Source organism: Carettochelys insculpta, chromosome 22, assembly GCF_033958435.1.
Source record: "Carettochelys insculpta isolate YL-2023 chromosome 22, ASM3395843v1, whole genome shotgun sequence".
Taxonomy (NCBI): Eukaryota; Metazoa; Chordata; order Testudines; family Carettochelyidae; genus Carettochelys; species Carettochelys insculpta.
The window spans coordinates 13795613-13808619 of record NC_134158.1 but is presented as its reverse complement, the minus strand read 5'-3'; the positions used below and the strand labels follow the sequence as shown (position 1 = coordinate 13808619).

At 64.1% G+C, this 13007-nt stretch overlaps 1 protein-coding gene across 1 annotated transcript in view; it reads left to right on the top strand.

Annotated features, from left to right (window-relative positions):
• The window catches only part of SHANK1 (SH3 and multiple ankyrin repeat domains 1), a 33887-nt gene that overhangs the window by 7858 nt on the left and 13022 nt on the right, over positions 1 to 13007 (top strand). Inside the window, exons 4-14 of the mRNA XM_075016088.1 lie at positions 266 to 337; positions 533 to 641; positions 751 to 902; positions 3009 to 3176; positions 6706 to 6822; positions 6899 to 6976; positions 7287 to 7353; positions 7788 to 8079; positions 8416 to 8582; positions 9039 to 9152; positions 9524 to 9599. Of these exons, the coding sequence (XP_074872189.1) occupies positions 266 to 337; positions 533 to 641; positions 751 to 902; positions 3009 to 3176; positions 6706 to 6822; positions 6899 to 6976; positions 7287 to 7353; positions 7788 to 8079; positions 8416 to 8582; positions 9039 to 9152; positions 9524 to 9599 (1412 nt within the window). The remainder of the gene's footprint in view (positions 1 to 265; positions 338 to 532; positions 642 to 750; positions 903 to 3008; positions 3177 to 6705; positions 6823 to 6898; positions 6977 to 7286; positions 7354 to 7787; positions 8080 to 8415; positions 8583 to 9038; positions 9153 to 9523; positions 9600 to 13007) is intronic.

Sequence of the window (13007 nt, the reverse complement as noted above, 5' to 3'; positions counted from 1 at the left end):
GCCCTCCCCACCGGCACCGGGGGGGGGGGGGGGCTTGGTGGGCAGGGGAGGGGCTCTGGGCACCAAGGGGAGGAGCTTGGTGGGCAGGGGAGGGACTCTGGGCACCAGAGAAGGAGCTTCATTCACAAAGGGTGTGGGGGGGCTTTGCAGGTGTAGCCATAGGCGGGGGGGCAGGGCTCTGTGAAGGGGGAGGAGCTCTGGGGTCACGGGCTCAGCCCCTGCTGATGTGGTGACCCCGCCCCTTCCCCCCCCACCCCCCGACCAGTTCCGCTACAAGACCCGGGTTTACAAGCAGACCAACTTGGATGAGAAGCAGCTGGCCAAACTGCACACCAAGGTGAGTGTCCCGCCCCCTTGCCCTGGCCCCGCCCACTTGCCCTGCACCTGTCCCTGGACCCAGTTTCTGTTCCCAGAGGCCGGGTGTCCAATCCCACCACGAGGAACCATGCGCTCCCCTCCCCCGCTTCTGCCCCCCAGCCCTGCCCCCCACCTCCCAGACTCTCACCTGGCCCCACCCCACCCCACCCCACAGACCGGCCTGAAGAAGTTCCTGGAGTACGTGCAGCACGGGGCAGCGGAGAAGGTGGCGCGGCTGCTGGACAAAGGTCTGGACCCCAACTACCATGACTCGGACACAGGGGGTGAGTGCCGGGCCAGGGGCTCTGAGTGGGCAGCTACGGGGGGGGGGCTGCCTTTCTCCAGGCCTCCCCCACCTCAGCGACACTGCTGTGCTGTGCTCTTCCCCTGCAGAGACCCCACTGACGCTGGCAGCCCAGCTGGAGGGCACCGTCGACGTGATCCGGCTGCTGTGCCTTGGGGGCGCACACATTGATTTCCGGGCCCGGGATGGAGCCACTGCACTGCACCGGGCAGTGTGCACCCGGCGCTGCACAGCCCTGATGGTACAGACCCCTCCCCCACCACCCGACCGCTCACTGCACTGCACCGCACCACACCACGCAGTGTGCACCCGGCGCTGCACAGCCCTGATGATACAGACCCCTCCCCCACCACCTGACCCCTCACTGCACCACACCGTGCAGTGTGAACCCAGCGCTGCACGGCCCTGATGGTACAGACCCCTCCCCTGCCACACGACCCCTCACTGCACTGCACTGGGCAGTGTGCACCTGGCGCTACACAGCCCGGGAAGTACAGACCTTCTCCTTCCCCTGCCAGCCGACCCCTCCGTCAGCACGCCGCACATGGGAGGTGTGCACCCAACACTGCAGGGCACAGAGTGGGAGGAGTGTACTGCAGGGATTGTGGCGAGAGCAAGTGCACTGTGGATGGAGTAGAGTTGTGTACAGCTGTGCAGTGAGGTCCAAGGCAAAGTGTGCAGTGTGGTTGCAGGGGAGGATTCAGTGTTTGCTCCTAAAACAGCGAGCTAATATAGTGTAGCTGGGAAGGGGAGTGCTGAGTAGTTGCAGGGCTCAGACAGTTGATAGGTGGAGTGTCTGCACAGGCACCGTGCAGGGTGTTGCAGTGCGCACTCTTGCAATGCCTTTACAGTACATAGGTTCAGTGTGCATACACCCAGCACACAGTGGTCAGGCTGTTGCAGTGTGTGCACAATTCATAGGTGCCGTGTGCTGGGTAGGCTGTTGCGGTGTGTGTTGTTATGGTGTGTAGGCTGTTGCAGTGTGCATTGTTGGACGGTATGCACAGTACAGGGGTGCAGTGTGTGTTGGGCAGGCTGTTGCAGTGTGCATGGTTGCAGTGTATGTACAGTAGAGGGGTGCAGTGTGTGGTGGGCAGGCTGTTGCAGTGTGCGTTGTTGCAGTGTATGCACAGTACAGGGGTGCAGTGTGTGGTGGGCAGGCTGTGCAGTGTGCACCTGCAGTGTGGGTCAAGTGGAGGCATGCAGTGCATGATGGTGCAGTGAGCGTTGGTTTTGGGGGCGTGTTGTGCATTCTGCAGTGGAGCACCCATTCTGCTGCAGAAGCCGGTTCTGTTTCTAGCGTGTCACTTGTTAATGCTCTGGATGCCCTTGAAATGTACTGGGCCTGCTGGGGGCAAGGGGGTGAAGGGTTCTCAAGCCACCGTCCCCAGAAATATCCCAGGGTTTCTTAAGGTCGATGGATTCTACCAAAGTGACTTGCACCCGGGCACGCGTAGTGGAGGTTGCCGTGGCCTTCCTTGGCTCTCCGGGGTTTGTGTCTCACTGCATGTGTGGCTCGGAAGGGACTTTGCCTGAACAAGGGGTCTTTGCCTCACAATGATAGCATAAAACATGCAGCTGCAGTGGGCAGCTGTGCAATGCAGCGTGAGCACGCAACGTATGCATAACTGCAGCAAACTGGGTGTGCAATATGACATGTGCAGTGCATATGCAGTCAAGTGCAGTGTGGGGTGGAGGGCATGCAGTGAATATTGTGTGTGGTGCTCATGCAGTGTAGCATGCCGATGCATGCAGTGTACATGCAGTGCGGTACGTGTTGACAACAGGACGTGCGGTTGTGTACAGTGTGTGCTATGCAGTGTATGCTGAGACAAAGGGCACGCAGCGAATGCCGTGTGTGCTAATGCAATGCATACCCAATGGGAGCAGTTGCAGTAGATGTGACATCAATGCAGTGTGTACTGTGCAGTGAGTATGCAGTGTGGTCTGTCACCGTGTGTATGCAGTGTTTGCTGTGCAGATGGCAGGGCCATGCTGTGTCAGTGCTGTGCAGTGCACATGGGGAATGTGCTGTGCAGTGTTTCCTAACACCATGGGCTTGCAGGAAGTGTGGCGTGTGGGCGCACTGCATACCCAGTGCGTGCTGACAGTGTGTGTGGATGCAATGAGAAGACGATGAATGTGATGTGTGCTGATGCAGTGTCCCACTGTGTGCAGTGATGCAGTGCAAAGGCAGTGTGTGCAGGTGCAGCGAGCATGCAGTGATCGCCGGGCCTGTGCTGTGCAGTGAGTGCTGCGAGGCCGTAGAGTGGCTGCAGTCTGCTTGGGGGGACATTGCCACCTCGTCTCCATACCCCGCTCACATCTTTGCTCTTCACCTCCCCAGGCGCTGCTGGACCTTGGGGGCTCACCCAACTACAAGGACCGGCGAGGCCTCACCCCCCTGTACCACACAGCCATGGTCGGAGGCGACCCCCGGTGCTGTGAGCTGCTGCTCTACAACCAGGCGCATATCGGCACCGTGGACGAGAACGGCTGGCAGGAGATCCACCAGGTCAGAGCCCACAGGGGAGGGACATCGCTTGCCTACAAAGCCAGCCTTGGCCAGGGACCACTTCGATGGGGCCCTACCTGCACAGGTCCCTTGCCTGGTGGGCCAGGGGGACATCAGCCTGGCCACACTGGGTCAGACCAGTGGCTCAGCTGGCCCAGCGCCCTGTTGTCCAGAGCCAGGAGCTCCAGAGGGACAGAGCAGGGCAGATCAATTGGCCAGTGGCTGTTGGTGGCCCGGCCCTCCAGGGACTTCTCTGCTTCTTCTTCAAACCCACTTCTCCTTTTGGCCTCTGCAGCATCCCCCAGCAGGGAGTTCTGCAGGTTGTCTGCGTCATGCGACCAGGTACTTGCTCAGTTGGGCTGTGAACCCACTGGCTGCCAGTCAGAGGGTGCCCCCGACTCCGGTGCCATGCGAGGGGGCAGAGAACACTTCTCGCTGTCTGCACCAGTCACGAGTGGGCAGCTCTCAATCGCCTCCCCGCATTCGTCGCTCTTCTAAGCGGCAGGTCCTGCTCCCATTCGTCTCTCCCAGTGTGGAAGCCGTTCCTGAGGTTTTGTCAGCCAGTTGGCCGCCCCGTCCTCATTCCAGCTTTCGAGAGGGGCGCCCGGGACTGCCCACCTCATTCCAGGTGTGGGTGGAGCATTGCTTATAGGGAGGCATATTTTCTGGTATTTTCTGCCTTCCTCTCCATCCCTTTCCGAGTGGCTCTTAACATGCGGTTCGCTTTTCGCCTGCTGCTGCACAGTGGACAGCCACTTTCAGAGCTCTCCGTCTCCGCAGCGCTTTCCAGGTCTCCCTCTCGAGTGGGCGCTGCAGCCTTGGAGCCTGTCGCCTTCTCTGTGGGCTTGGGATGATGCTCCCAATGTGCCTTATTTTGCATTGATCAACACTGAATTTCAACTTCCCAGTCTGCTTTGGCTGTAACCCTCTTGAGTCACTGTGAATCCTCGGCAGACTTTGCCACCGCCCCCTTTACCTCTTTTTCCAGAACCTTTAGGACTCTGTTAACCATCACTGGTCCCAGCACAGATCACTGGCAACATCTTTCCACTGTGAAAACTATTTATTCCTGCCTCTTGTTTCCCAGCTTTCCACCGGCTACCGAGCCCTGAAAGGACCGTCCCTTTGCTCCAGGACTGACTGCTTTGCTGAGGGACCTTGTCTGAGGCTTTTGAAAGCCCAGGTGCCCTGTATCCACTGGCTCCCCTTGTCCATCTGTGCTGCACCCCACAAAGAATTCTAGTAGCTTGGTGAGGCGCGATTTCCCCTGGCAAAAGCTGTGTTGATTTCCCCGCAATGAATCTGCTCTTCTGCTCTTCTCTACACTTTTGACCAGTGAAGTTAGGCTCCCTGGCTGGTCCTGGCCAAGGTCACCTCTGGAGCCTTTCTGGAAAATTGATGTTGCATTCGCTGTCCTCCAGCCACTGAGCTCAGCGCCTGATTTAAGTGACGGGTCACACGCCACAGTTAATAGTTCTGCCCTTTCATGTTCGACTTTCTTCTGAACTCTCGCTCCCTCCCCGCCCTGTCCTGCTGACTTGTTGCTATTTATTAATTTGCTCCAAACCCATCTCGCTCGGTGCGTCACTTGGGGACGGCTCCTCAGATTTGTCACCTGCAAAGAAGGGTTCAGGCGTGGGAATCTCCCTCGTCTGCTCTGCAGCAAAGATCAATGCAAAGAATTCATTTAGATTCTCTGCCATAACTTGGCCTTCCCTGAGTGGTGTGTTAGCTGCTCAGTCCGCCGGGCTTCTGATGGACTTATGTAACCCCCACTTGGGTAGGGTTTGCTGCTGTGGCACCAAGTCTGCTTACACAGAGAAAGACCCCCCCCTGCAGGCTTTAGCATAGGCTGCAGAAGTTACAGGTTCAAGCCCCTGTGAGGGCAGTTACAGGGACAGCAACTTCTCATTTATTTGTTTTACTTTTGTGTCTTGTGCTAGTTGCTCTTCAAATTCTGTCTTGGCCTTTTGCAATTGACTCGCCAGCGTTCAGGTGCCTTTCTGTTTCCCTCTGGAAGGTTTGGCTCCCCATTTTTAGCAGCTATCCCTGTCTCTAAGCTCCTCTCTCGCGCCCTTGTGTAGCCAGGGTGGCATTTTGTTTTCCTTTTACTGGGGTTTTGTTAATTTGGGAAGTTGAACACACAGCTGGAGGCTCTCTGCTGGGGGGTTGAAAACGTTTCCTGGCACTTTGCAGGCGTTTCACTCTTGTGACTGTACTTCTGACCTGGTGCTTCAGGCCTCTCCTTGTTTCTGAAGTTGAGTGCTGCTGCGGGGGGCGGAGGGGGGGAGAGAGAGAGAGAGAGAGAGCGAGCGAGTGTGTGTGTGTGTGTATTTCTTTGACATTTCCTCCTCTACAAGGCTGTGAGAGATGAGCCCAGGGTGGTTGTTATTACCAAGTGGTTCAGATAGATTCACCACTGGGACCAGATCCCATGTGCCACTTAGGCCGAAATCCAGAGGGGCCCCTCCCCGGTGGGTCCCAGGACTGGCTGCTCCAGGAAGCAGCTGTGGGTGGGGTCTAGAATTTGATCTCTGCATCCGTCCAGCGTTCTGTGTAAGCTGGGCACTGGGGCGGCCCCCCAGGAGAGATTCAGCGCCCAGCTGATCAGCAGAGTGCCCACGGCTGGGTGTGTCTCCATGGCTGGTGCCCGTCTGCACAGGCTTCAGTGCGCAGAACCAAATTTATTCTGCAAACGGATGGGAAAATAGAGGGGGGCCCTGCTCCCACTGGGTGGGGATGGACGGAGCTGGTACAGGGGTACTTGAACCCCCTCCCCCCATATTGTCGGGTTTTCTCCTTGGAGACTCTGTGATCCGCCCCAGCGCGCCACAGCCGCGTCACTGTCCCAGGCGGCCGGTCAGGGGGTGCCCCCCGGGCGTGGGGCCTGGAATCGCTGCCCCGAGGGAGCGTTTGGCTCACAGAGGAGCCTTACTAGATCTGACTCTGTGGTTTCTTTCACACACAGCAACACCCGCCCCGGGCACGACCTGCTCTGCACCCCCAGGTCCCCTTCATTCCCCTGACGCCCCCTCCCCAGCCTGGCCCTCCACTGTGGAGACCCCTGAGACAGGCTTTCTGCTGAACCCCTGGAGTGGGGCCAGGTGCCATGGCCAGATCCCCCCACTGGGGTCAGCGCCCATCATAGGAACCCCCGCTCCTCCCCACAGCATGTGGGATGGGGACCAGGCCCTAGTTCTTCCCCATCTAGGGGCCCAATGTTCTGTCCTGTGCATGGCTCACAGAGACACCCGCTGCCGGCTGGGGGCTCGGCTCACCTGCTGGGCAGCCCCTGAATCCCTCCTGGGTGCCGCCCCACACTCAGACAACAGGGGAAGCTGGGAGGGCCCTCTGCCCCCACTTCAGACCCCACAGAGTCAGGGCTCTTACCCCTGTTCCCATGCTCAGCCCAGGTTCCTGCCCCCCAGAGCAGGAGCCAAGGCCGGGCCTGTGCAGGTGGGGGGGTCTCTCCCCGTTCACCCCCTGTCCTCCCCCCATTGCTGTCATGTGTCTCTGCCTTGCCCCCCAGGCCTGCCAGCATGGGCACTCCCAGCACCTGGAGCACCTGTTGTTCTATGGGGCCGAGCCGGGGGCCCAGAACGCCTCAGGCAACACGGCCTTGCACGTCTGCGCTCTCTACAACAAGGTGCGTGAGCCCCCCGCCCGCCCCACCCGCCTCCCCCCGTCTCCCCCTCCCCCGCTCACTCCACCTCCTCCTGCAGGAGAGCTGCGCCCGCATCCTGCTCTACCGGGGGGCCAACAAAGAGATCAAGAACAACAGCGGCCAGACGCCCTTCCAGGTGGGGGGGACACAGGGGGGGCAGGGTGCTTAGCTCCAGAGTGCAGAGGTCTGGGGGGCAGGGGAGGGGCCTGGTGGAGGGGTGCACAGGGAGGAATTGGGGGACAGTGGTGGGGTGGAGGGTTGGGGGGGTCTAGCAGAGGGGCACACAGGGAGGTATCGGGGGCAGCGGTGGGGTGGAGGGTGGGGGGGCCTGGTGGAGGGGTGCACAGGGAGGAATTGGGGCAAGTGGTGCGGGGGGGGCCTGGCGGAGGGGCACACTGGGAGGAATCGGGGGCAGCAGGTTGACCCAGTCCCTCCCCACCCTCCAGGTGGCCGTGATCGCTGGGAACTTCGAGCTGGGGGAGCTGATCAAGAACCATCGGGACTCGGATGTGGGTGAGTCAGGGGGGTCCCCAGCAGTCAGCTGCAGACCCCCACAGGAATCTGCCCCCAGCCCTCGGGGGCTGGGATGTCTGACGCTGCCCTCTGCAGGAGAGCTCACCCCCAGCAGTGCTCTTCCAGGGTCCCAGACCCCCACTTCTGTCCCCCCAACCCCTTCTTTGCCCCTCCAGCGCCCAGGTGCCTCTTCCCCACCCACAAGTCTGGGGGCTGCAGGCGCCCCACATCCCCAGGCAGTGCGGCTGGGGGTGGGCCTCACCCTGCCTCGGAGAATCGGGCTGGCTTGGGGGGGGCAGGGAGGAGTCCCCAGCACTGGCGTGTGGCCCCCCCAGCCCACGTGTGGCCCCCAGACCTGCCTGACCCCCTGCAAGCCTCGGCCTCCCCTCTGCCCTGTGCCCCCCAGCGCCCCGCCCTGACGCCGTGCCCCGCAGTCCCGTTCCAGGAGTCCCCGCAGTACGCTGCCCGGCGGCGGGACGGGGGCCGCGGCCTGGGGGTGCCCCACCTCCTCCTCCGCGCCAACAGTGACACCAGCATGACCGTGCCCGACTGGTTGCTGTACGGCTCCCCGGCTGCGCCCCCCCCAGCCTCCGGGGTCGTGCAGGCCACCAAGATCAGCACCGGCACCCTGCGCAGCGCCAGCAGCCCTCGCGGTGCGCGAACCCGCTCTCCCTCCCGCGGCCGCCACCCTGAGGATGGCAAGAGGCAGCAGCGTGGACGGCCCAGGTATCCAGATGCCTGGGTTCTCTCCCTTGAGGGGAGTAGGGAGTAGTGGTTAGAGTGGGGGGGGGCTGGGAGCCAGGACTCCGGGGTTCTCTCCCTGGCTGTGGGAGGGGATCGGGGGGCTGGGAGCCGGACTCTGGGGTTCTCTCCCTGGCTGTGGGAGGGGATCGGGGGGCTGGGAGCCGGACTCTGGGGTTCTCTCCCTTGAGGGGACTGGGGAGTAGTGGTTAGAGTGGGGGGCTGGGAGCCAGGACTCCGGGGTTCTCTCCCTGGCTGTGGGAGGGGATCGGGGGGCTGGGAGCTGGACTTGGGGTCCATGCTGTGTGTGTCTCCCTGCAGCTCTAGCGGTTTCCCCAAGGACACAGGGGCGGGCGGGACGCTGAGCGGCCGGGGGACGAAGCGGAAGCTGTACTCGGCGGTGCCGGGCCGCACCTTCATGGCCATGAGGGCCTACCAGGCGCAGGCGGAGGGCGAGCTCTCGCTCAGCAAGGGCGAGAAGATCAAGGGTAGGCTGCCCGGATTTTCTCCTGACCCCCAGGGCGAGGACTGGGAATGGGGCTGCTGTGGGCAAAGCCAAGTTCCCTGGGCGCTGGGGCGGCTGCCCAGGGGACATTCAGGGGCCCCCAGTGGCGGAGCTGAGCCCCTGGCTGGCAGTGGGTGTCTATGGGTGGTGCGCGTCCATGCAGGCTGCAGCGTGACATTTATTCCGCCCGTGGATGGAAAGACTTAGTGGGATGCCGTCCCTGGCCCATGCTGTGCTGCAGTGCTGATTTCGGGGAGGTTGGGGGTGCAGGGGAGCAGATTGGGGGTACAGGGGTTTTTGGGGCACAGCACTGACCTGCGCTCTCCCCACAGTGCTGATTTTGGGGGGTAGGGGCAGATGGTGGTACAGGGCGTAGATTTGGGGGTGCAGGGGCACAGGGGAGTTTGGGGTGCTGCTGTGACCCACATTCTCCCCGCAGTGCTGAGCGTGGGCGAAGGCGGGTTCTGGGAGGGGCAGGTGAAGGGCCGGGTCGGCTGGTTCCCCTCAGACTGCGTGGAGGAGGTGCCCACTAAGATGCCAGATGGAAAGCAAGGTACCACCCCCCCGCACAGGGCTCCCCCACCCCTCCCCCATTCCTCCCCCCCCCGCAGGGTTCCCTCCCCCATCACTTCCATCCCCCTGCAGGGCTCCCCCACCCCTCCCCCATTGCTCTCATCCCCCCGCAGGGCTCCCCCATCTGTCCCTCCCTCCTTCCAACTACGCTGACCTTTCCCCCACCACCCCCGCCGGCGGCCCCATGGGGGGCCCTGCTGCTTGTGCTCCACCCCCTGCCCAGCCCCCAACCTCTGCTGACATCTGGTGGCCGAGAAGGGAAGTGTTGCGGGGGGGCCGGGCTGTGGGATGGGGCGTGGGAGGGTGGGAGCAGGGGGGCTGTGTGCCCCCCTCACCCCACTTCCCTCGCAGACACCCGGAGCGACAAGGCCAAGCGGCTCTTCCGTCACTACACCGTGGGCTCCTACGACAGCTTCGACGCCCCCAGGTGAGAGCCCCCTGCGCCCCAGTCACAGCCCCCCACCTCACTGGGAATCACAGCCCCCTCCCCACTCAGAGTCACAGCCCCTCGGCACTCCTTTGGGGTCACAGCCTGAGTCCCTCCTCCCAAGCCCTGTGCCTAAGCTGAGGCACAGGCTGCATTGGGGTCTGTGGGGCAGCTGTGGGGCTCAGCCAGGAGGGGCCCCAGTGTGGGGCAGACTGGCGAGTGGGGGGCTGGAGAGGGGCAGAGATTTGGGGCTCTGGGGTCAGTGCTGGGGTGTGGGGGCAGCCTGCTCTGTCCACGCAGCACCTCAGCGACACCCCCTGACCCCCAACCCCCAACCAGGGCCCCGGGCCAGGAGGCGCAATTAGATTCCATATTCTGGGGAAACTTTCTGCCCCGCCATCCAGAGGCAGCCCAGCCCCCTGGTGCCAACATCCCCCCAGCCCTGTCGGTGCCCCTCACTCCTGACCCACGGCCCTTCCAGCTCAGCCCCCCAAGCTGCGCATTCACCTTGATTGGCGCTGCACTCCCCCCCGGCCCCCCAAGGACTCCGCATGGCATTCCAGGCGCAGGCACTGTCTCGGCGCTCTGCACCACCTCCCGGCGAACGTCCTTGAGCCCGGCCAGCGCACGGCACAGGGGCTGCGGCCGACGCCAGGGCTGGGGCGCAGTGGGGGACGTGAAGCCCTTGGAGAGCAGGCCGGGTGGGTGGCTCTTGGGGTGCGACGCCCCCTTTGCACCAGCGCGTGCCCACCCCCTCCTTGCACCACGGGGCTGGTGACCCAGTTTGTGCGCGCACGCTTGGTGCAAAGGCTTTTCCAGCTGCACTCCCGGCCGAGGGTCCCCCCACCCCAATCCTGCAGGGAGCCCCGCCACCAGGACCCCCTCTCCTGGTGCTGGGGGACAGTGACTGGCAATGGAGGCCAGGGCGTGGGGTGCAGCTGGGAGCCGCCCCACGAGCACGCAGGCGACGCTTTGACCCAGCAGGGTGGCGAGATGGGGCCCGAGGTGTCTGGGTGAGTGGGGCTGGCTGGGGGGCTGCGCAGGGCAGTGTGGGGCTGGGTGTGGGACACAGTGTGCCTGCGGAGGGCTGCAGGCTGGGTAGGGGGCAGCAGGGGTGTAGGGAGAGGGCTGGGTGGTGTGGGGCTGGGTGCAGGACACAGGTCGTCTGTGGAGGACTGCGGGCTGGGTAGGGGGCAGTAGGGGTGTGGGGAGGGCTGGGGGGTGGGGGGCTGGGTGCGGGACACAGGGTGTCTGCGGAAGGCTGGGCAGGGGGCAGTAGGGGTGTGGGGGAAGGAGTGGGGGATGGGGCAGCTCTGGTGGCTGAGTACGGCGGGGGGTTGGGAAGGCTGAGCTGGGGGTGTCGGGGCTCGGCAGGGGCAGAGCTGAGGCAGCTGATGTCCCGAAGCGGGAGCTGGCGGGGGCAGAATGACAGCCCCCCAGCACCGAGTGGAGACCTGGCCCTGGCTGGGCAGGGGCTGGGGGGGACCCCTTGTTCAGTGCTGGGACAAGGCCCCTCTGGGTCGTGGGGGGCTCTGGGTATCTGCGAAGGGGCCCTCGGGGGTGCAGGGGTTGGGCACACGGGACCCTCCCCCCCGTGCCATGTGGCCCCGGGGTGGGAGGGCTGAGCATTTGGTGACCCCTCCCCTGGGCCGGGCCAGGACCCCGCAGGACAGAGCGGGGCCGGGCACCGGGGACCCCGCAGCGGACGGGGGGTCCGGGCATTGCCCCCCCGGCGGGCCGCGAGGCGGGGCCGCGCCCGGCTCTGCCCGCAGCCCCCGCCCGGCAGCGCGCCCGGCCGGCCGCGGCGCCGAGGGGGTTAAGGAGCCCGGCTAGCCGGAGCCGCGGCGGGCGCAGCGGCGTCGGAGCCCTGCGCGTCCTGCCCGCGCCCCTCCCCCGCCGGCCCGGCCTGGCCCGGCCCGGCCCGGCCCGCCGGGGCCATGATGTGAGTACCGGCCCCCCCGCGCCGCGTCCCCTCCTAGCATGAGGCCGCGCCCGGGGCGCGATGCGGGGACCCCGCCCCCGCTCTCCTCCAGCTGGCCCGCGCTGGGGCCGCGGCGCCGGAGCGTCTGGTACATCTACAGGTAGGGAGGGTCCTGCGCGCCCGGCCCGCGCAGCGCAGCGCAGCGCAGCGCAGCGCAGCGCCCCCTCCCCCCTCCGCCGCGCCCCTCCCCCTCCGCCGCGCAGCGCAGCGCCCCCCTTCCCCCCGCGCAGCGCTGCGCCACCTCCCCCCCTCCCTCCGCCGCGCAGCGCTGCGCCCCCTACCCCTGCGCTGCGCCGCCCGCCATTCACAGCCCGCGCGCTCCATTCACTCTGCTCATTCATCCCCTCGCTGCTGCACGCCGGGGGGGCGCAGGTTTCGCGCAGCGCAGCTCTGCCCCCCCCCCCCCCCCCCGGCCGCGGGCCTCACTGCGTGGGCCCTGCGCAGCCCCTCCGAGGCGGGGTGGGGGAGGACACAGGGAGCCGCGCGGGGTGTGTGTGTGTTCACATAGCCGGCTCTAGATGTACCTGCGTGTATGCAGTGGGCTGTGTGCACTGCTGTGTTTGTGGCTGTGTGTATGTGTGCAGCTCTCTGTGTGTGTACACGGTCAGCTCTGTGTATGTGTACACCTCACCAGATGTGTGTGTAGCCCACTCTGTGAATGTGTGTAGCTGTGTGTGCACATATGGTCAACTCTGTGTAGCTGTGTTTGTGTAGGTAGCCAGTTGCGTGTGTGTGAGAGAGCGAGAGCGCGTGCAGGTGTGTGTACATAGACAGGTGTGTGTAGCTCAGTGTCTACAGCCGGCTGTGCCTGTGTACAGAGCCAGTTGTGTGTGGCCAGCTGTGGGTGTGTGTAGTTGTGTGTGTTTGGAGCCAGCTGTGGGTGCGTGTGCACTTGGCTGTGTGTGTATCCCTGTACTCTTGGCATCGTTGTGTATCCATTCCCATGTGTGCACGCCTGGAGTTTGTGCACCCTCCTGCCCGCTCCCGGTCACTGGGTTGGCAGCGTGTGAGGGGAGATGGAGGGTGTGTGGAGCCTGTGCTGGCCCCAGGCGTGGGTGGGTCAGAAGGAAATGCAGAGCTGGGTCCCCTCGGGACACGGCTAAGGGTGAGGCTACTGGGAACTGCAAGGGTGATGTCAGTGTGGGCTGGCAGTGCCCGGGGCGGGGAGGGGAGCCCTGCTCGCTCGGGGATCAGAGCAGTGGGAACACGCTGCCGGCAGTGGGAAGAGGAGAGTGTGAGCTACCAGAGTTTACTGCACACTAACAGGGCTGTGCGTGTGGCAGGAGCGCAGTGTGCGGGTCTGCGATCGCAGGGCGTGCACACTGCAAACCGAGTGGAGACAGGCAGTGCCAGTTTGAGCGGGGACTGCCGCGTGAGTCTGAGTGCAATGGCCCTGCAAGCCATGGGAGAGGGAGGCTGCGATCACA